The sequence below is a fragment of the Triturus cristatus genome, chromosome 1_2 (genome assembly GCF_964204655.1).
Source record: "Triturus cristatus chromosome 1_2, aTriCri1.1, whole genome shotgun sequence".
NCBI lineage: Eukaryota > Metazoa > Chordata > Amphibia > Caudata > Salamandridae > Triturus > Triturus cristatus.
In genome coordinates, this window is record NC_140580.1 from 922,747,407 (window position 1) to 922,768,701 (window position 21,295).

The window sequence follows — 21,295 nt, forward strand, 5'->3', positions numbered from 1 at the left end:
AATTTCCACTGATAGCCTAACAAAAGTGAAACGTGTTTCATTAATTCGGATGCGAACGGCTGGCCGTTATCTGAGTAGACAGCACGTGGTAAACCGTACCGTGGGAAGAATTCTCGAACTAACTGTTTGGCAGTAGTCGGGGCAGTGTAATCTGAAACCGGGTATGCCTCTGTCCAACGGGAAAGAGCACAGACAACTACGAGAACGTATTTGAATCCTCGACATCGTTCCATCTGGATATAATCCATCTGGAGGACTTCAAAAGGGTGATCAGGAGGCTGAAATCCACCCTGTTCTACGGGAATGCTTTTTCCTGGGTTAAACTGACAACAGATCATACAGGTACGAACTTTTTGTTTAGCTGCTGCTCGTAAATGTTTGTTGGACCAAATGTGTTGGATGCTGTCTAGCATAGCTTTTTCTCCTAGATGTGCTGGACTGTGTACAGTGTTAATAACGACTTGGACCATTGAATCAGGAAGGAACCACACAGATTTTTCCTTCGTCATCCATCCTTGATCCGTTTGGATCCCTCCTAATTCAGTCCATTTCTTTATTTCGTCTGGTGTAGCATGTGTCTGTATGTCGATTACGTCAAGAGCGGGATCCTTAACCATCATGCAATGTGTTGGTGTCGGGACTATTGTCTTTGTCATGTCGGATGTTTGAGTTTGAGCAGTCTGTTTAGCTGTTCTGTCAGCTAGATCATTGCCTTGAGAAATGATATCAGTAACTTTCGTATGAGCTTTACATTTCATAATTGATATTGCAGTGGGTAAATGTATTGCATCTAATAAGGCATGAATAAGGGGTCCGTGCTGAATGTGGGCACCGTGAGAAGTTAAATAACCTCTCTCTCGCCACAGCACGCCGAAATCATGTACAACTCCGAATGCATAACGTGAATCAGTGTATATGTTGACTTTTTTATTTGCGGCTTGAATACAGGCTTGTGTCAGAGCGATGAGCTCTGCGGCTTGAGCGGACAAGGTATTTATGCAATTTGTTTCAATGATTTCAGCGTCTGTTGTGACTGCGTAAGCGGCCACTAGCTCTCCTGTACCTGTTCTCATACATGAACCATCTACATACAACGTCAGGTCTGGGTCTGACAATGGGACGTCTGTTAAATCTTGTCTGGGTTTCGTCATGATAGTGATAATTTCAATACAATCATGTGCAAGTGGGTCTGTTCCATTTATAGGTAACAGTGTGGCAGGATTCAATGTACTACAACGTCTGATTTCTATATGTGGCTGAAACAATGTTAATTCGTAACCAGTAAGTCGTGCTATAGTCAAGTGTTGTGTTTGTGTGCGGTTCAAGAGAACCTCTACTGCATGTGGTACTTGTACTGTCAATGGATGTCCTAATACTATGGCATCGCTTTGTCTAATTGCTAAAGCTGTTGCTGCCACTGATTTCAGGCACGCAGGCAAAGCCTGAGCTACGGGATCTAATGTACTAGAAAAATAAGCACATGGTTTGTGTGATCCTGCTTGTTCCTGTGTGAGTACTGACAAGGCAGTACCTTCGCGTTCTGTAACGAAGAGTGTAAACTGTTTATTGTAACATGGTGTTGCTAAAACAGGTGCTTGGCATAAGGCTTTCTTTAGGCTTTCAAAAGCTTGTGTATGTTCCTGAGTCCAAGGGAGAACAGTCGATGTGGCTGCCTCCTGTGTTGTCAATTGAATGAGGGGTTTTGCTAGAAATGCATACTGAGGGATCCACTGCCTACAATATGAAGTGAGGCCTATGAAAGCCCGCACCTCCTTTTGTGTCTTGGGTATCGGCATATTTGCAATTAGCTGGATGCGATCTGGTGTAAGCTGCCTTCCCTCCTTGGACAGCGAGTGACCAAGGTAAACAACTCGCTGGACACAGAATTGCAGCTTAGAAGGGGACACCTTGTGCCCCTTTTCGGCCAAAAATTGTAATACCGTCAGTGAGGCTTTCTCACATTCAGGTTCGCTTCTAGCGGTGATCAGCAGATCATCGACATATTGAAGCAGGGCAGTGTTGACTGGCATGTGGATACTGTTGAGTTCTCGTTTCAGTGCTTGGCTATAAATGCTGGGGCTTTCTGTAAATCCTTGAGGTGCGCGTGTGAATTTAAAGCTTCGTCCATTTAAACTAAATCCGAACAAGTATTGGCTTTCCGGATCTATTGGGACGCTGAAGAAGGCATTCTTGAGATCAATTACAGTAAAGAATGTTGCTTCGGAATCAATGGCTGTCAGTAATGAAGAAATGTCTGGGACTACGGGGTATTGTGGTACTATGCATTTATTTAATTCGCGCAGATCAATAACCAATCGATATACTGGCGGGGCTGTTGGATCGGTTCGTTTAAGAATCGGAATTATCGGGGAATTACATACATTGGAGTCAGTTTCCACAACCACTCCTTGGGTAATAAGCTCGTCAATGATTTGTAGTAAAGCCACTACAGCATCTGGGGGTAACTTGTATTGTCGCATTCGTGGAAGTACCACTCCTGCCTTTAGTGTGACTCGATATGGTGTAATGTTCATGCAACCAACATCTGTAGGGCCTTGTGCCCATAAATGTGTCGGTAAAGTCTGTAGTCGGTGATCCATGTCTCTGGACACGTAGTGCCCTTTGAAATCACGTAAAAATAATCTTACTCCTTCTGGAGAACAACATATAATAGCTCCTAGAGCTTTCAAAGTTTTTATGCCTAACAAGTTTTCTGGACATGATTTAGTAAGTAATAAATCTGTAGTTCGTGTCAAGGGACCGATCGTAAGTGGAAGAGGCTGTGTTACTTCGTTAATGATAGGTTTTCCTGAAAAACCAAGGGAAATATTCTGTGAGCCTGAGAGGGGTGCCCCTGGAACTTCACTACGTTTTATTGTTGTTCGGCTTGCCCCTGTATCAAGTAAGAATTTTCTATCTTGACCTAACAGTTCACTGTGTACATAAGGTCCTTCTTGATCTACAGGGACCTCAATAAGGGGTAAGCCAACTTCCCTCTCTAGGCTGTTTCATGAGTATCGTTGGTAATCAGGATAGTCATACTGTGCGGTCTGATACATCTGTCGGGTCGTTGTTTGTGTGGCAGCAATAGGCTGCGGTGGTGGAGCTGGCATAGACTGTTGCGGAGCTGGCATGGACTGTGCATGCTGCGGAGTTCCTTGTTGATTCTGATCCTGTCTAAGTGGTCTTGGTCTTTCTTTTGTGTTACCTATGGCGATATTATGTTTTAAAACGGGACAATCGTGTACATAATGACCTGGCTGTTTACAATAGTTGCACGTCCCTTTAACAGGACCTGTTGAAACACTGGACTGTGTTATACCCTTCTTATGACCGTCAACTGGCACTGTCTGGGAAACTAGCATTTTCATTTTCGTGTCTTTCATGCGTCTTTGTTCATGTTCTTGTTCTTCTCTAATTCTATTGTGATGGTACTGTAGCATTTGTAACATTTGTGACGGAGTGTTACCTTGCCAGGTACTCTCGAACTTCAATACTCTATTCTTAACTTGGGGCAAGGCATTTTCAACCAATTTTGTCACAAACAGATGTGGATATGACTCGCTACTTGCTTTTATTCCACTATTTATACCAAAACATTTCTCAAATCGGGAATAGAAATCACTAGTGTCTTCATCTGATTTTTGTTTACAGGCTGAGATTGCACCCCAGTCTTCCTTTTTCGTAGTTAATAAACGTGGCAGTACCTGTACTAGTAGACCTGGTAGTGCTTTGATCTTGTCCCCGAGCCCTGAACCTGGACCTCGAGCTTTTTCTTCGTTTTCTAATGCTGTCCAATCTATCTTCTGGTCTCCCACCTCCCAATCCTTTTCCTTGAGTTTTTCGTAAATGCCCGCAGGCATTAATACCTTCAATATTGTCATAATGTCGGGGTAGGTATATTCTCCCATGAGTAACATATCTTTAATTTCACGATGGAAACCTGCTGGGTCTTTATCATGACTGGGTACCACCTTCTTCATTTCCAATAGTTCTATTTTAGATATGGGTGTGTATACAAACACACGTTTAAACTCATTGTCATCACCCTTTATCGGGTGCACTTCGCGTAAGGGATTCTGTCTATCCATGTAATGCGTCGTTCTTTCCTTGATGGGCAGTGAGACATGTTCAGGACATACAAAAAGGATGTACTGCTTTCTGGATTCTAGTATTTCTCTAATTAACTTAGTACCGGAACCTCTCCATTTATTCGTGAGTAATTCAGTCAATATATCAGGTAAGGGACCAGGATCGGAGTGTTGGCTTTTATATAATATAAGGAGTTGTTGAATCATATAGATACCAGCTAAACGCTGTTCATCTGGGGCGAGGTTCAAAAACGTATGTACTAGTGTATCATCACCATATTTTCCGGGACTGTCAACCCAGTGAACGGCTGACCTGGCTAATTCTTGTTCGTCCATAGAATCGAGTATATGATAACCCCTTCGTTCTCGGAGTAATTTGTCAGCGGCTTGGAATGAATGTTCGGGGGACCTTAGATTTATTATAGGAGTTTGGAATTTTCTGTTATTATCTGGACGTATCGGACATATCTGATCAGTAAAGCATCTAGTATTATTGCAAGATCTTCCTCTACCTACATAGGCCATTGTTTCTAACTGTCCTGTGGGCAGTTCTAATTCTTCCTCGTCCTCGATTTGTTCTGGTTCGTCTACTGCTAATCTTTCCTCGTGTATTCGTTCTATTTCCTTGCGGATCTTTCGGCTCATAGCTACTATGCATGATCGTTTATCATGTCTCCCCTCTGATATATTCTTACCCCATGTGGTAAGAATCTGCATTTCTTCCGGATTTACCCCTGGTTGATCTTTATTTCTGATCACACAGTTTATGAGGAAACGTAACAGTTCCCCCTGTATTTCCACCTTTTGGTACTCCATGGCTCTGTTAATACTCTCAGGATCTCGCCCTGATTGAACAAAATGATATATATTTTCTAAATGTGCAGTCATTCCTGGTAGCTTCCCTAAATATATTGCAGCTCGTCGGATACGTAATGATGCCAGCATCATTTCGTCCCCTTTTCCGGGCACAGGGTCATATCTACAGTCTATTAGAAGTTCCTTGAGCGTGTTGGGAGTTACTAGTTTGGGCGTACGTTGGTGGGCTAATTCTTGAAAGGAAAGTTTATTTGTTCTGGGTGGCGTAGAAAAAATGCTTGATGTACCTCCGGTAGCACCACCTGGGGTGCTGGATGTGAAAGGATTTGTTGAACGGGATATAGCAACCGTAGGTGTGGATGCGGATGTAGAAACAGATGTGCTTGCCGGAACTTGTGTCGGAGTTTGCTGTTGCAGAGGTACAGACGGAGGAGGGTCTTGGCGTTGAACCCCCTCAGCAGGCGGTCTATGTGGCGCAGCATTAGCATACTCGGGAGCTGCGTCGTCTAAATAAGAGGAAAGAAAAAACATCTTCTGCGGTTCTGGGATGCCCTTTGGGATGTGCTTTTATCGGAAACAATGGGGGTGGCAAGTCTCTTGGTATCTCCGGAGTAGCCTTAGGTAGTCCTTCGGCCAGAAGAGGATACATACCATTCACAAGGGCATTTCTTTGTCTGTCTGTTTGTTCTGACTTTACTCGAGTACCTTCTTCAATTAATACACTTTCTCGAACTTTATTTGAATTCTCCTTACTTTTCTCTTCCTGTCTGAACGCTTTTTCTGTGCGTCTATATGATTCTTTACGCCATAATTCAATGGCATCTTTCTGTGACTGTCTAGCTTTCCTTTTCCATAATTCTTCTTCTACTTTCATAATGCAATCTGCATCCCAGGTCCCAGCTGCGGGCCACCTCTGACTTTCTGGTGATTCCTTGGTGTAGTCTACCCATAGATCAAGAAATAATATGGCGTCTAGGCCATGTTTATGATACATGAAGTACCCTGGAGTGTCCCTAGGAGGAATGGGAACAGCTTCTTCGAGTACCCCTTTTCTGGTTTTGATCTGTCTTAATTTCGAAAAGAGCGGCATATTGAGAACTGATCTGATACCTAATTTTGAACACGTTTAATACCATAAAACACAATAATGAACAGTCATTCACACCACAATATACAGAACGTATTTAAAACATTTTAACATTTAACATTTAATGAATAAACAATGATGGTCTTTTAGGGAACTAGTCACTAAGCATAATACTCGATACTAACTAGGTAAATCTGAATTATATACTAGACATACTTGATATACTGCTAAACAGTACAGATACACTGCTGAAACAGTGCAGACCGGATTTGTGTACCCAAACCCGTCTTGACCGGCACAACCTATGTGCACGTCAGAACGCCTCCCCGATAATGGTACTCACCGGGTAGCTCGGAACGGAAGGCCTCGGAACTGAACTGAACTTGAACCGGACTGGACTCGACTCGGAACTTCGGAAACTTCGGAAAACTGGTGGGCCTCTGTATACCTCGGATCTTGCTCTCTCAGCTAGGCTCTGGTCGGGATACTTCGCACTTCTCACCGCCTCGTCTGGGTGTTGATCGCAGCCTCAGTTACCCCCGCTCGGCAGGAGGGAGATACAGGAAATCCTGTGGGTACGCGTTGTTGTCCGTCCAGCTGTGACAGGAGACCGGGCCTGCAACGCACCGCCGGCGCGTGAGATGAGAAAGTGTCCCTGTTCGGGCGCCATTTATGTGGTAAATAATTTAATTACCGGAACTTAATTTGATGCGGAAAATCTATAACAATAGCTCAGTAAAATAAGAGGCATAATCCGTGGTATTAGAGGTTCGGAACGGGCTTTATTCCAGAATCAATTTAAATTGAGGAGCTCCATATTCCATCACCACGAAGGTTCAGGAAGTGAAGAACGTTACTTTATTGACAAGTAATCATTTTTATACAATAGGCATTACAGTGAAACAAATGGAGGAGGCGTAACAATTGATAGTAAAGATAAAACATACATGCGTAGCAAAAGTGGGTGTAACTGGGCGTAACTAAAGAACGTCATCCGGTATGATGTCATAATAGGGTGGTTCCATGAAAGAATTTCGCAATGTCAGCAGAAATACTTGGCAGAAATGCGCGCGCAGCAGCATGACGTGTGATTGACGTGCAACTAGGGGGTGAAGGGGACTTGACATTTAGCTCTACATGTGGCGACAGAAGTCTGGAGAGTCAAGTCAACCTAATCCCAAATCATATCTAACATCCTATGTTTAAAGAACTATGTTATCCAAAAGAGAGGTCTCTTAGAGTAGAATCTTATTCTATACTGACTATGAGTGCGTGTACAAGCGTCTAAGTGTCTACACAATATGCGGGGGCAGAAATCTTCCATAGTAACAGGGCTATGAATTACTTGCATAAAGACAGAGAAGCCGGGCCCTTTGCTCGGTAGCTGGAAGAATGTTTACTTAAACTACTAGACAGGAATGCATTGGGTAGGGAGCGGAGCAGATAATTTCGAAGGTGAAATACAGTTTATGGCAGGCAACAGGCTGATGTCAGGCACCGTTAGCTTCGCAGAGAATGAGGACAAAGTTCATGGATACAGATGCGAGCTCAGACTGGAGCTTTCAGAGGCAGAAGGCAGGAAAAGCTTGATGGCAGAATCAGGGCCTACTTGCCTGGACTGTAAAATGTCATAAGTGAACCATATAAAGCCGGTGGCCTTTCGTACTCAGGAATGGAATATCCGGCCCATTCATGGCGGATCTGAAAGAGGACATGTTGGCGGTGGACGCACATGTGTTTGCGTCTTCATAACTGGAACTGGAGGGAACATACATGTACTTGTGATTTATACATGAAACCGTTGGGGTCCAAGATAGGGGACATAACTGACCAGAAAAATCCATATTTCCACAAGTCGAGGATCCCGGATTTCCCCTACCTGGATAACTGGCTTCTGAAGGCAGAGTCGCCAGAGATGGTGTGTCGCCATCTGCAGGTAACAACTCAGCTGTTGTTCAGATTGGGTTTTTCGATAAATGTGCTCAAATATCACCTGGTACCCTCTCAGCGCAACCTGTTCATAGGGGCAATACTGAATACCACTGCGTGCCAAGCTTTTCCTCCTCCGCAAAGGATTCTGGACATTCAGGATCCCTTTGTTTCACAATGGAGCGGTTGTTCCAGTTCTGAAGCTCCTATGCCTGCTCGGTCTGTTGGTCAACCATGCACACTGGCACATGAGGGCGCTCCAGTGGTGTCTCCGCAGGCAGTGGTATCAGCACAACGGAGATCTCAGGGAGTCAGGATCTCCAGAGAAGCTGCAGCGGATCTGTCTTGGTGGAGCGTGGAGGGCAATCTTTCTCAAGGAAAACCCTTTCATCTTCCTCCATCGGTGGCCACAGTGATAACAGATGCCTCTACCCTAGGGTGGGGTGCTCATCTGAGGGATCTGGAGATCAAGGGTCTTTGGTCTCCAGAGGAAAGATTGCTTCATATCAATCTTCTGGAATTGCAGGCGATACGTTTGGCGCTCAAGGCCTTTATCCCTTCCCTTCGCCTTGAGTCGGTTCAAGTCTTGACGGACAACACTGCCGTGATGTGGTACGTCAACTAGCAGGGAGGAGTAGGGTCGTACTGTCTCTGCAGGGAGGCGTTGTGGCTTTGGTCCTGGGCTCAGGACCGTCGGATTTGCTTGATGGCAAATCATCTGGCCGGGGTGCTGAACGTGCGTGCGGACAGTCCCAGTAGGCAGTTCTCCACCGACCACGAGTGGAGGCTTCATCCGGAGGTAGTTCGACACATCTTCCGGACATGGGGGACTCCTCGGGTGGACCTGTTTGCCACTCTCGTCATTCTGCAGTCTCCAGTTTCCGATGCAGGGGGCGTTGGGGGATGCGTTTTAGTTGAGTTGGAACTCACAACTCCTTTTATGCGTTTCCTCCCATACCCTTGATTCCTCGGGTTCTGAGGAAGATTCACTAAGACCGGGCTAAAGTTATTTTGATCGCCCCGGATTGGCCAAGAAGGGTGTGGTACACAGACGTTCTTCACCTCTCCTTGCACCCTCCGCTCCGTCTCCCTCTCAGAATAGACCTCTCGCAGTCGGAGGGGCAGGTTCTACACCCCCACCTCCAGAGCCTGCACCTTCATGCCTGGAGATTGAACGGGGCAACCTGAATTCATTCTCTCTCCCGCCTGACGTGATGGATGTTATTTTATCAGCCAAGCGGCACTCCACCAAGTCCATTTACTCCTACAGGTGGTCAAGATTTGTTAAACGGTGTGGAGAGAGGTCTAGTGATACCTTAAAAGCTCATCTTTCTGATGTTCTTTGCTTTTTGCTGCATTTGGCCCAGCAGGGTTGTGCTGCGGCTACTGTTAAAGGTTATTTTTCGGCTTTATCGGCATTTCTTTGTTTGCCTGATCAGCCGTCTCTTTTTAAATCTCCATTTGTTTTAAGGTTTATTAAGGGCCTTACTAATATGTTTCCGCCTACTCCCTTCATTATGCCCCAGTGGGATTTAAATCTAGTTTTAACTTTCTTAATGGGTACCCCATTTGGACCTATGCATAGTTGTCCTTTAAGACTGCTGTCATTCAAAATGGTCTTCCTTGTGGCTATCACCTCAGCCAGGAGGGTTAGTGAGCTTCAGGCTTTGAGTTCTAAGCCTCAGTTTCTGACTATTCATGCTGAAAGGATGGTTCTCAGGACCAGGGCTGCTTTTCTGCCTAAGGTGGTAACTCCCTTCCATCTAGGGCAGTCCATTACCCTCCCTACTTTCTATCCCCCCACTCACCCTTACAAGGAGGAAGAGAGGCTTCACCGCTTGGATCCTAAGAGGGCGGTTAGTTTCTATCTGGGTAGATTGAAGGACCTGCGATTGGACGATCAGCTCTTTTTGGGCTACGTTGGACGCATGAAGGGCAAGGCGGTGCACAAGCGCACTCTATCCAGGTGGATCATCTTGTGCATCAAGATCTGTTACGCTCTGGCTGGTAAGGAGCCTCCTGAAGGCATTGGAGCTCATTCCACCAGGGCTAAATCATCCACTTCTGCCTTGTCCAGAGGTGTTCCTGTGTTGGACATCTGTAAGGCCGCAACTTGAGCCTCCCTCCACACTTTCACGAAGCATTACTGCTTAGATTCCGAGATGAGGAGGGACGGCTATTTTGCGCGCTCTGTTTTGCAGGACTTTTTGGTATAGAAGGGTGGACATCCTCCTCCGGGGGTTGGACTGCTGTGGGATTCTATTCATAAGGTGAGGAATTCACAGGCAGATGTATCCATCAGAAGAACAAGTTACTTACCTTTGGTAACGCTTTTTCTGGTGGATACAGTATCTGCCTGTAGATTCCTCACTGACCCACCCACCTCCCCGTTGTCCACCCTTTTATACCTTAAAAGAGGTTTTGGTTAATATGTTGCTTCATATTGTCATTTTGTATTACCTCTGTTTGCCTTTGTGTAGGCTTATAGGAAATGCTTGCTTTCTTTTGCTTTCCTTTTTCACTTTACACTGTGTGTATTTGTGTGAATACTGTGTACTATGTATGCATTGTCTCTATGGTCGGCCCGCCCGTTCGCCTCGGAGGCATGGAAAAATTGGGTGGAACTGACATCATCATGCCGACGTGGCCCTCCTATGGCTCCAGTGACGTCATGCGGAGCTGCAGCATTGTGACGACCTCGTCAGCGTGGAGAGCTAGGAAAAATGTCCGCGGAATGCTGGTGCAGGGGATATTCTTAAGGTGAGAAATCCATAAGGTGAGGAATCCACTAGCAGATACTGTATCCACCAGAAAAAGCGATACCGAAGGTAAGTAACTTGTTCGTTTGTGCCATCAGGAGGGTATTGACAGTGTAACTGAGCTCACCTTTGTCCCGATGCCGAAAGTAGGCAATTGCCAGTAGGAAGGAGGTGGGAGGGAGTTTGTAGTTTCTCACATTTATGGTTAATAATGTTGTGCATATAAGCACTGCACGAATAATGTTTCCTGTACCAACTATAAGCCCGCTATTACTTTGCATTCAATGATATCCAAGATATATGTACATGGCAAATTTTGTGGTCTGATTAGATGTGCAGAACTGAACTAATGTAACATATTGTATGTGCTGTAAAAACCCAATAAAGTTTGTACAAAACAAAATACTCGGGTTTGGTAACCCCTGTGAACTAGTCCAGTGGAGATGCTATAATCCAGTGTCCTATGTTTCTTTGCCTACTATTTAACATGCCTTTTGTTAGTACAGATTTTGAGGACTGGGACCCGCCTGTCCCGCATTGGTCTTCATTGTTTGCCTGTGATTATTTTCGTTTTGTCTCCAATAGTATGTTTAGGTACACCTCCAACTCGCGGCCGTTTTGCCCTCTTGTATTTCTGGATATGCTATGCTGCTCTGTAGTGTCCCTAGGTACCCTTGACAATTCATTGATTATAAGATGTATGTTACCTGCATCCTGTATTTTCAAGCTCATATCCTAGTTCCATTTGGGCATGTTGTGTAGTGCTGACTTGTTCCAACGAGACCTATTTCTATGATGGTATGTTAATGAGTGGTTGGTCTCTGCCCCCAATTGTTTTTGAGATTCATGGTACTCTTGTCTTTCAAGCATATTAACTTAACAGTACTAATGTTTATTCAATGTATTCGTCTTCAACATTCCTCAGGCGGTGGATCTCATGCGTAGGTCTGCTTTGTGCTGCCGGCTGTTTTGAGTGGCTTGGCTCTTATTGGTTGGGAGTAGACATAACAACATCTATGTGTATGAAGGTCCGCTCCTCCGCTCGGACTGTTTGCTACATGAATATTTGTTTTACTGTTATATCATTTGATTACTTTTAAATGATGGGGATGCATGGAGTTGGTTATTTGTATTTTTTCACTTTCTATGTCCTCCCGATTCAGTGGGTATTTTAGGTTCGTATCTTATGTGGTTTTTCATGCTTGCATCCTGGCCATTCAACATCATGGTTAACTTGTTTTGCTATTTAGGTGTTCGTGGGGAGGACTCCCGTTGCATGTGTGCCCCACTGCCTGGTCCATACTTTTTTGCCTCGTGGATGCGCTGATCCCTATATTCAGGGAATTCTCTTTTTTTTTTAATTCTAATCTCTTTTTTTACTCCCCTCTATCCTTTTCTGTTTTCTCTCTCTCAGGTGCATGTTCACCCTCATTAGATATTTCAAACTTTGGTTGTTAGATAGACCATGATTTCCTCTCACACCAAGCATCACATTTTGGTTCTATATGTCTGACCTATCTCTACACAGAAGTAGTTTCTTTAAATATGAAAGGGCTTAATCACCTGGTGAAGCACAGGAAGGTTTCTGAATATTGCAAATTTGGGCACCTAGTGTTTCTACAGAAGACGAGGGTCAGAAATAGAGGCGCTTTCTATGCGCAATGGCTGGGTGCATGATTCTTCATGTTCTCCAACATTGTCTAAGAATAAGGGTGTTGTTACACTGATATCCAGGAATTCTGGTCTTTCAATCATTACGTTGGAGAAGGATGATTGTGGTAGATGGCAAATTACCGGATTTCAAGCGGAGGACTGGTAGAGACATGATCTAGCCGCAGATTCCTTACCTTTTGAACTTCCGGGCGTCAGGCTGGATCTGGAAGATTTTACTTAGCAGTACCCCTGCACACCGGTAGGTGGCATCAGTCGACTCCACATGACGTCATGTTCGTCGTCGTTGTGACGTCCGTGTCATCAATATAAGTGCCACTCTGGCGGGCTGACGTCAGTTGTTTTCATGACTTTCCACGCCAGAAGCACAGAGCCATGAAGTGACTGACCATGGTGTGTTAAACAAGAACACCTAGGGCCCTGAAGGGGAACATACCTGACACTAAAAACAATTCCACAGTGTGGGGAGGATTGGTGGGTCAGTAAGGAACGTGCAGCTAGATCATGTCTTCACCAGATAAGGTGTTACCGAAGGTAAGTAACTTGTCCATCTGATAGAGACATCTAGCCGCAGATTCCTTAACTTTGAACAGATACTCAAGCAATACCATCACCGGAACTGGAACTGCAGGAAGTCCTGCAAGGCAGAGCGACCAACAGGGCTTCGCTGCGAACCTGGGAATCTAAGCAGTAGTGTCTGGCACACCTGTGCAGCAATGCCCATGTGGATGCTTGGCAGATATCAGAAACTTGAACCCCACACATGTAGAGCCGTGGTGGCTGCTTTTGCCCAGGTGGAATGGGCTTTAAGTCCTTCAGGAGGATCTTTCTTTGCTAAGGTGTCGCAGATTTTGATAGAGGATAACCCAGCAGGATATAGTCCTCTTTTGAACAGCACACCCTTTCTTTGCACCCACGTACCCTATAAAGAGTTGGTCATCCACCCAGAACTCTTTGGTTTGTTCGATATAGAACGATAATGCTCTTTGTAGGTCCAGACAATGGAGACGCTCCTCTTCCTTGGAAGGATGCAGCGGTGTAAGAAAGTGGCTCTGTATATACTGCACCAACGTAAGGTTCAGTGTGCACAGAGTCCACAGTCCCCAGAGGTTTGGCAGAGGTTAAAGTTAGATATAACCTTACTCTAAAGTGGTAGCTTGGTCGAGCAGTAAGGCAGTATCAGTGGACAATGTAAAGCATTTGTTGTACACACTGAGTCAGCAAATGGTCTCACACACTCAAGAACTGATCTCTAGGCCAATTGTTTTGTATATAAAAATATATCGTTGTTTTATTTTAGAACCACAAGTAGGTATCAAAATACTTTCTCAGAATGAAATGCTCTAGTTGAATACTTTCAATAAGCAATAGACTTTTAAATGCAATAGTTACAGTTGTTGCAATAGGCGACATAAGTTAAACACAATTATAACATTGAGCTCAATGGGAATCTTTAAGTAAAGGCAATATCAATTACTTTGCATAGGTTTTTCTTACTCCGGGCTGGATCCTGGATTCAGCCCTGGTGTATCTCCTGTAAACAGTTGGAAAAAAATCGTTTTTGTTACACAGGCGATTTTTAAGGAATATTTGTATGTTTCAAAGATCGACACTTAGAAGAATTTCTGGTAAAAACCAGGCAGTGTTATCCTATGGAGGAAAGTTTGGTTATCGGAAAATCGCAGTTGTAATTACTTTTCAGGGTCAGTGCTGAGCACCAAGATCCAGCACTGGGATCTCTCCTAGTAACAGGTGAGTAATTTCGTTTTCGTTGATCGGGTGATTTTTAGTGAGTAGTTCAAAGTTTCAAAATTCGACACCTACAAGAATTTCCAAGTGAAAACCAGTCAATGTTACCCTATGGAGAAAATGCAGGTTATCGGCTTTCAGGTAAGTACTCGACTGGCAGAGTTAAGGTTCTGGGCATAGACTCAGGGGTCTCCCAGGGTCAGGTAGGTACAGTTGTTACACCCTCAGCGGCACAGGGGCAGCCGGGTGCAGAGAGAGTAGGTGCAATGTTAGCCTATGGCGGGCAGGGGGCCTTTGGTTGGTGGCTGCTTGCAGGCAGGCCATGCGGCTGTGGGAGCTGGGCTCCTGGTCACTTACTCAGGGCAAGTGGGGAAGTAGAATAGGACAGATGCTGCAATTCCAGGGGCACTCGGGCGGCTTGGTGCGGGGTGCTTTTGAGCCATCGGGCGCTCAATGTATTTCAATGGAGAAGCTGCAAGATGAACAAAGGCTGCAAGCTCGGGGACGGAGATGCTTTAGGTGCGCCCACCACTTCGAGAGGTAAGTTGGGAAGCTGTAGGTTAGGTAGGCACCCAGATGCTGGGCAAGGGGGCCGCAGGGCGCCGGGTGCAGGGTGTCTTTTGGCGTCGGGAAATCTTACCCTCTCCTGGTTTCGGTTGGGGGGGTCCCTGGAGTTGAGGCTGCAGGCATCGTCCGGAGCGTCGAGGAGGGTCCTTGGGTGCTGGATTCTTGGTCACAGTCGTCGGGGGACGTCCTCGTGGTCTTTGTTCACTCAGGCACAGGCCGGGTTCAGCGGGTGCAGAGTGTGCTGGATTTGCAGTTCCTGGCTGGCACCAGGGGTTGTTGCTGTTTGAGCAGAACTACTGCTCGTGGGAGTCCCAGTCTTTAGATGAGCAAGGCAGTCAGGTCCTCTGAGGTTTTCGAGGTTGCTGACCACAGGAGACGCCGGCATTTAGCAGGAGCAGGTTCGAGGGTCGACAGGCCTGTAGGGCTGGGGCCAAGTCAGTTGGTGTCGTCCTCTTGTTAGCAGCTGCACGGCAGGTCTTCTTTCTTCTTGTTCTTCTTCTTGTTTCGAAATCTGGATCTGAGGAAGGAAGGTTCAGGGTGCCCCTAAATACTAAATTTAGGGGTGTTACAGGTAGGTAAAGGTCAGGGACCAATGGGTCCCTTTCCTGGGGTGGATACACCCCCTATCCTGCCACTCTCCAGTGAGAGGGGGGCAGGAGCCTAGTCCTGATTGGGTAGGGCTCCCCATCCTCAAGATGGCGAGAGCCCGGAGTCGTGCTTCACCTCGCCTCCCCCACCTGAGGGGTGGGGTTGGCAGAGGCTGGCACAACTCCTTTCCTCACTTGGATATTCCCGCTGATCTTCCCGCCAGAGTGGGGGTCAGAACCGGTGGGGGCCAGTTACTGAGTACAGCAAGTGGCCTGGAGAAGCTCACAAAGGCGTCATGCCTTTGAAGCTTCCCTGCCCATCCTGGGGGAGGAGGCCTAGCACCTCACCCAGGATGTGCATTGTTGCAGGCACACAAGACCGGATGGCTCTCTACCCAGGGGTCCAGCAACATGTCTGCTGGGTGGTAGCCTAGGCAGCCTCTCAGTCAGGACGCTGGTTGTTGGTTAGTTTCAGGGGGCATCTCTAAGATGCCCTCTGTCGTGCATTTTACATTAAATCCCACACTGGCATCAGTGTGGGTTTAATGTGCTGAGAAGTTTGATACCAAATTTCTCAGTCTTCAGTGCAGCCATCATGGTGCTGTGGAGTTCGTAATGGCGACCTCCCAGCACCATATACTCTTAATGGCAACACTGCACTTACAGGGCCCAGGAATGGACCTGGGCACTGTATGGGTATAGGGCTCATGCACCTGTACCCTTACCACTGGCATAGGGCACCCAGCTAGAGGGGTGACTGATGTATGCCAGGGCAGTGGGTTGTGGGCTTGGCACACAGGGATGTGTGCCATGTCGTCTCTTTGTTTTGTTCTGCACCCAGACACTCAGCCTGCAAAGGCAGTGTGTGTGTGTCGGGGTACAGGCCCTCTAAGGGTGGCACAATAAGTGCTGCAGCCCTTAGGGACCTTCTCTGGTCACAGTGCCCTGGGTACCTATGGTACCATTTACCAGGGGCTAACATGTGGCCAGAGATGCCAATTGGGTTTAGGCTTCAATGCAGTTTTAGGGAAGGAACACAGGCCATGGGCACCTGATTGGTAGGAGCCCAGGGCACACTCAAAGTACATCAGCAATTCTGCAAAAAGTGGGGTCATACCATGCAAGAAAGATGGCACTTTCTCACATGTGGTGCATAGAAGATGGGTAGAGTTACCAACTGCCCTATATAAAAGGGTGTTACCACCTTGGGTAGAAAAGATGCCCTTGTGTGGAGCACCACTTTATCCAGAAAAACCATCAGGTAAGGAGGCTGTGATGACAGTGCCTGCAGTTCGCTTACCCTCCTCGCAGAGGTTGTTGCCAATAAGAAGGCTGTTCTGATGGTGAGCAGCCGTAGAGGGCAGTTGTGCCGCGGCTCAAACGGTGCACACTTCAGAAAAGTGAGAACCAAATTAAGGCCCCACTGTAGTATTATAAAGGGTGAAGGGGGAAACAAATGGGTTAAACCCTTCAATAATCTCTGCACCATAGGTGATTTGAAAAGAGAAGGCTGATCAGGCAGCCAGAGAAAAGAGCAAAAGGCTGAAAGATACCCCTTCAAGGTGCCCAGAGCACAGCCCTGCTGGGCCAAGGAAAATATGAACAAGAGGACATCAAATAAAGATGTAGATAGAGGGTCAATAGACCGGTCTGTACAATATTTACAAAATTTGTTCCACCGGTAGGCGTATACTGGTTTCCTGGAGGGACGCCTGGCTGCCACAATAACCTCACAGACTTCGGGAGGGAGGTCAAAAGCTGTTAACTGTCGCAGCTCAATCTCCACGCAAGGAGGCGGCGAGTGGACAGGTTCGGGTGGAGGACCCTCCCCAGCTGCTGTGACAGAAGTTCCTCCCGAAGGGGCAACCTGATCGGAGGATCGATGCTCATATCTAGAAGCTCGGGATACCAAACACTCCATGCCCAATCCGGAGCCGTAGGTATAACTTGTGCCCGGTCGCTCCTGATCTTCTTGAGCACTCGGGCAAGAGTGGTATGAGGAGAAAAGCATATAGGAGGCCTGAGCTCCACTCGCTGCGAAAAGTGTCACCGAGCAGGAGCCCCTTTGGAAACTCCAACGCGCAAAACTGCTGACATTGCGCGTTCTTTTCGGAGGCGAACAGATCTAACCAAGGCTCTCCCCACCACTGAAAGAGATCTTGTGCCACCTCCGAATGGAGACACCACTCGTGATCTGCAAGGCACCTTCGGCTGAGCTCGTCCTCCCTGGCTTTCACTTACTTTGAGGTAATCCAGTGGTATAAACTAAAGACCCCTTTTCTGTTTGACTTTCCGGAGCTCACCTCTTGTACAGCTCCTCATGAATTATGTGTCTTAGTGTCAAAGACAGGATACAAAGAAGGTCTCTTTAGTTCCCCACTCAGTTGCCAGAGGAAAAAGCTACTTCTTCCAGTACACAATGTGCTACCCTGCTCAATAATACACACTGGAAATGTGTGTAGTGTGTCCTTAAGAGGATCCCAGTTATTAGGGAAGAGACCAAAAGGGGAAAACCTTCTGCGATCTTGATGGTTCTAGATCATAGTTTAGAGCAAGTCTAAGGTTGATAAGCAGCTCACCAAAACCACTATGAATCAGGATTGAGGAAAGAGCATAGGAAAAGTCCATAGAAGCATGCCCCTGCCACTGAGTTCCACTTTGAATCCTGCTCTGAGATGTAACATTTAGCTACTTTGAACTTGACTGCAGTGAACCTAAGCTGCCATCCCATGATAGATCTTGCAATATTTCTGAATTAAACTACAGTTTACCATCAACACGCAGGCACTCTTTGCCTGACAGGTAGTGAAATTGTTATATTGTCATTGTACTGTATCCTTCACAGATTTGTAGTGTTTCAAATAGCAGGTCTTACTAGATTACCAAAGCTAGTATTTTTTTGGCATTGACTTGTTTATTGTTTTTTTTTAAAGTGCTGTTTTGCTGCATGGAGTTGTACAGGTACAATGAACAGAATGGTTCAGATAGGATCAGTGTTGAAGTAAAAGGAAATGCAATTGCATACCTGCTTTGGATTGGTGAGGGGATGGTAAAGCGTAGGTAGTGGTATGTCCATTGGGACTCTGTAGTATTCTGCCCTTGTTATTGTTATGTGATTTACACCTCCTGCTCAGCCAGTGTCAATAGAATGTTGGAGTGATGATGCGTTTGGAATGTTTGGTGCCTGAGAGGTTGGAAGTGACAGTTGAGCATGGGCTGAGCAGCAGGCAGGTTGCTCCTGGTGGGGCTCCCCTTCACAACGCAACTACCTGTGGTATGGAACTATTCAACTTGTTACCTGCTTGACAAGATCGTATCTACTTGTTACTATCCACAATAAAGCTTCCTGTAACTCATCCTTCCTGCGTGGACCTCGTTACTACAGACTCCTAGTGGATATCATTATTGCACTTCATGACAGCAGTACTCCGGGATGGGAGAGATCATCTAGAAGGCAAGAAGTGACACATGCATTGTTAAGTCCACATCCAGTCATAAACAGAGCAGAAGGGATGTTTCAACTTTCATCGCCCTATTAGCACGCATCCCTAAACTCTGAGTTCTGCTTTAGAGAATGTTCTGGGGTCTTGTCGACAATATTCTCTATTTGGCTTACTGTTTCTATCTATCTTTATTGAGTTAAGAAGCATAAAAGGTTGGCACTGCCAATATAAGAATCTGTAGCCTGCAGATTACCCACAAATCACATCAGCATTGACTTAAAAGAATGAAATGGTATGCCTGTTTTGGTCCTATGACACTGTATTAAAAATCATGATTATAAAATTCCTCCCTTTGCCACCTATTTGCGAAATTCTGAATGTAATCGGTGTAGGGGTAAGAAAGGGAGGGAATAAGGGGTTTCACATCATTAAACATTAAGGTGCAATGGGTTACATTTTTGAAAATACACTTGTACTCATCAGTAAATTCACTTGTACTCATCAGTGAAATTCCTGAATGTATTAGTATAAAATGTAAAGTCCACCTCAGCTGCTTACAGGCATTTGTAAACAAGGAAATATGTAATGCCTTTCTATACGTGAGAATGAACAACACCCACATTGAAACTTACACATTGGGAGGCCAAACATGTGAAAATTGTAGTACAGACGCATTCCAACAGAGAGCTGACACCAAACGTGTGGAAGACAACCTTCAGGCCCCACGGTATATGTTCCATCCTAGTGAGTATCAAAGCAAACCCTGAGAATCAATAAGCAAAAAAGTGAGATACAGGCAAAGAGGGAATAAGAACCATTAGAACATTGGAATGTTGGAGGCTCCATTGAAGACAATGGAGCGCTCCGGGCTAATACTGGCTGGTATAAGCCCGGAGCACCAACAGTCCAATGATTGTCTTTGTTCACAGCTCTGGCTGTGAACAAAGACTTCAGGGAGCCTGAGGGGATTTCAATCCCCTCGCGCTCCCTGAAGGGCTTTGTTTTGGTAGAACATTCTGCCCTCTAGTGGCAGAATGTTCTAATAGCCTTATAGCCCTTCGTAGCAGGGCTATACCGCTGTTAATGTCCCGCTGCTGTTGTTAAAGTCCCTCGCCTTCGGCTCGGGCCTTTAACGCTGCAGCGGGCCATTAACAGCTGGTTACGGCGGGCTATAAGGCTATAGTCATCAGCTGAAGGAAGTACAGTTCCTAGTCAATAACAGATTAAATTATGAAAAGAGGTAGAAGAAATGGCTAACAACGGAGACATTGAGAGGCGATTCTAGAAAATAAGTGAATAGGCACAGGTGTGAATGGAAGGAAATCATCCACAGAGTGGTGAAGAAAGGAGGAGTTGTAATAAATCAATAAGCAATTGTACAATCCCGTAGAATGTAGAGGAATTTGTCATTAATCCAAATAAAATGAGGCGTTTGTACAATATGGTCAAAACGTGAGGCATTGATAGTTGAAGGGAAAAGAAGAATGTATAAGATAACACACAGAAAGAGGGAGAAGAGCAAGTAGTCCGAAGAAGCTAGAACAGCGTTACAGTAATTGAGGTACTGATGAAATTAGAGTAATCCACCAAACAGCAGACTGGTAGAAGAATGTAAAAAACTTGAACCAAGAGATACAGAATAGTGTGTAACACAAAGTCAAAAAAGCAAGTACTTTTGGAAAGTGGTAAAATAACAAATTAACATCAGCAACAGGAAAGCAAGAGAGTGAGTCAAATCTTTAGGCACTGCAGGAGGACGTGGAAGTCCTAGTCTAAAATCATGGTGCAGAGAAAAAAGGTATCCACACGCCCATCTACTGCCATGTAGTTTGTCTAGCGATCCTACAAAATGTTTCTGGCAAGTTTAGTCCATCCATAACAGTACAAACCAAACAAAGGACCTACCCAAACAGGTAATCTGCTTTGCCTGTTCTGCAGATTGTGTTTTTTCATTCTTTGCATGGACCAGGTGTCGCTATAGCTTATTTTCTCATTAATGCTTCTGCCATTTAGTGCCTCTGCATGTTCAGATACTTTAACATCCATCTGCTGGTGACCCTTATGGCTGCGTAGTGAGTGCTCAGCTGTTTGAGTGCTTTTATATTTAGCATGTGCAAGGTGTTCAATACCATCAGCTCCCAGACACTTGTATTTTAATGGTCCTTTTGCCCTGGTAATTAATGATATTATCCTTAAACACCCGCATCTGCAACCAAGCAGACTGGATTTCCACTGTGTATGAACTTGGGATGTTCAATAATGCGTACCATCAGAATACACTGCAGCGGAACCCGTGAAATCATTCAAGTTCCGTTTCGGCCAAAGATTCTGTTGTGCTCACCTAGGCTGCAGACTGTGAAGCCGATCTGACACACCAAGTTATTGAGCAGCGGCTGGTTGCAATAACGTGAAGAAGTTGGGCTGTAACAAAAAAGGCCTGGTTAAATATTTCAACTTCTAAGACGAATTTAATAATTCACCACTTGTGCCACTCCCTTCCAAGGTTCCTAAATGCTTGCCTATGTGTCGCTATATTAATCTTTACTTTATAGGGGGTTTGTGTGTGTATATATGACGTTTAAAAAACAATGTACAA

The 21,295-nt window shown here is 45.6% G+C and overlaps 2 protein-coding genes across 5 annotated transcripts in view; one reads left to right on the forward strand and one right to left on the reverse strand.

Annotated features, from left to right (window-relative positions):
- Window positions 1–21,295, forward strand: part of NMNAT1 (nicotinamide nucleotide adenylyltransferase 1) — a 260,444-nt gene that overhangs the window by 93,414 nt on the left and 145,735 nt on the right. The gene's annotated exons all lie outside the window — the stretch shown is intronic.
- The window catches only part of LOC146868336 (uncharacterized), a 57,817-nt gene that overhangs the window by 29,957 nt on the left and 6,565 nt on the right, over window positions 1–21,295 (reverse strand). For both annotated transcript variants that reach the window (XM_085609800.1, XM_085609798.1), the window contains exons 4-5: window positions 21,041–21,120; window positions 19,332–19,462 (exon numbers count right to left, since the gene is read on the reverse strand). In XM_085609800.1, the coding sequence (XP_085465926.1) occupies window positions 19,332–19,462; window positions 21,041–21,120 (211 nt within the window). The remainder of the gene's footprint in view (window positions 1–19,331; window positions 19,463–21,040; window positions 21,121–21,295) is intronic.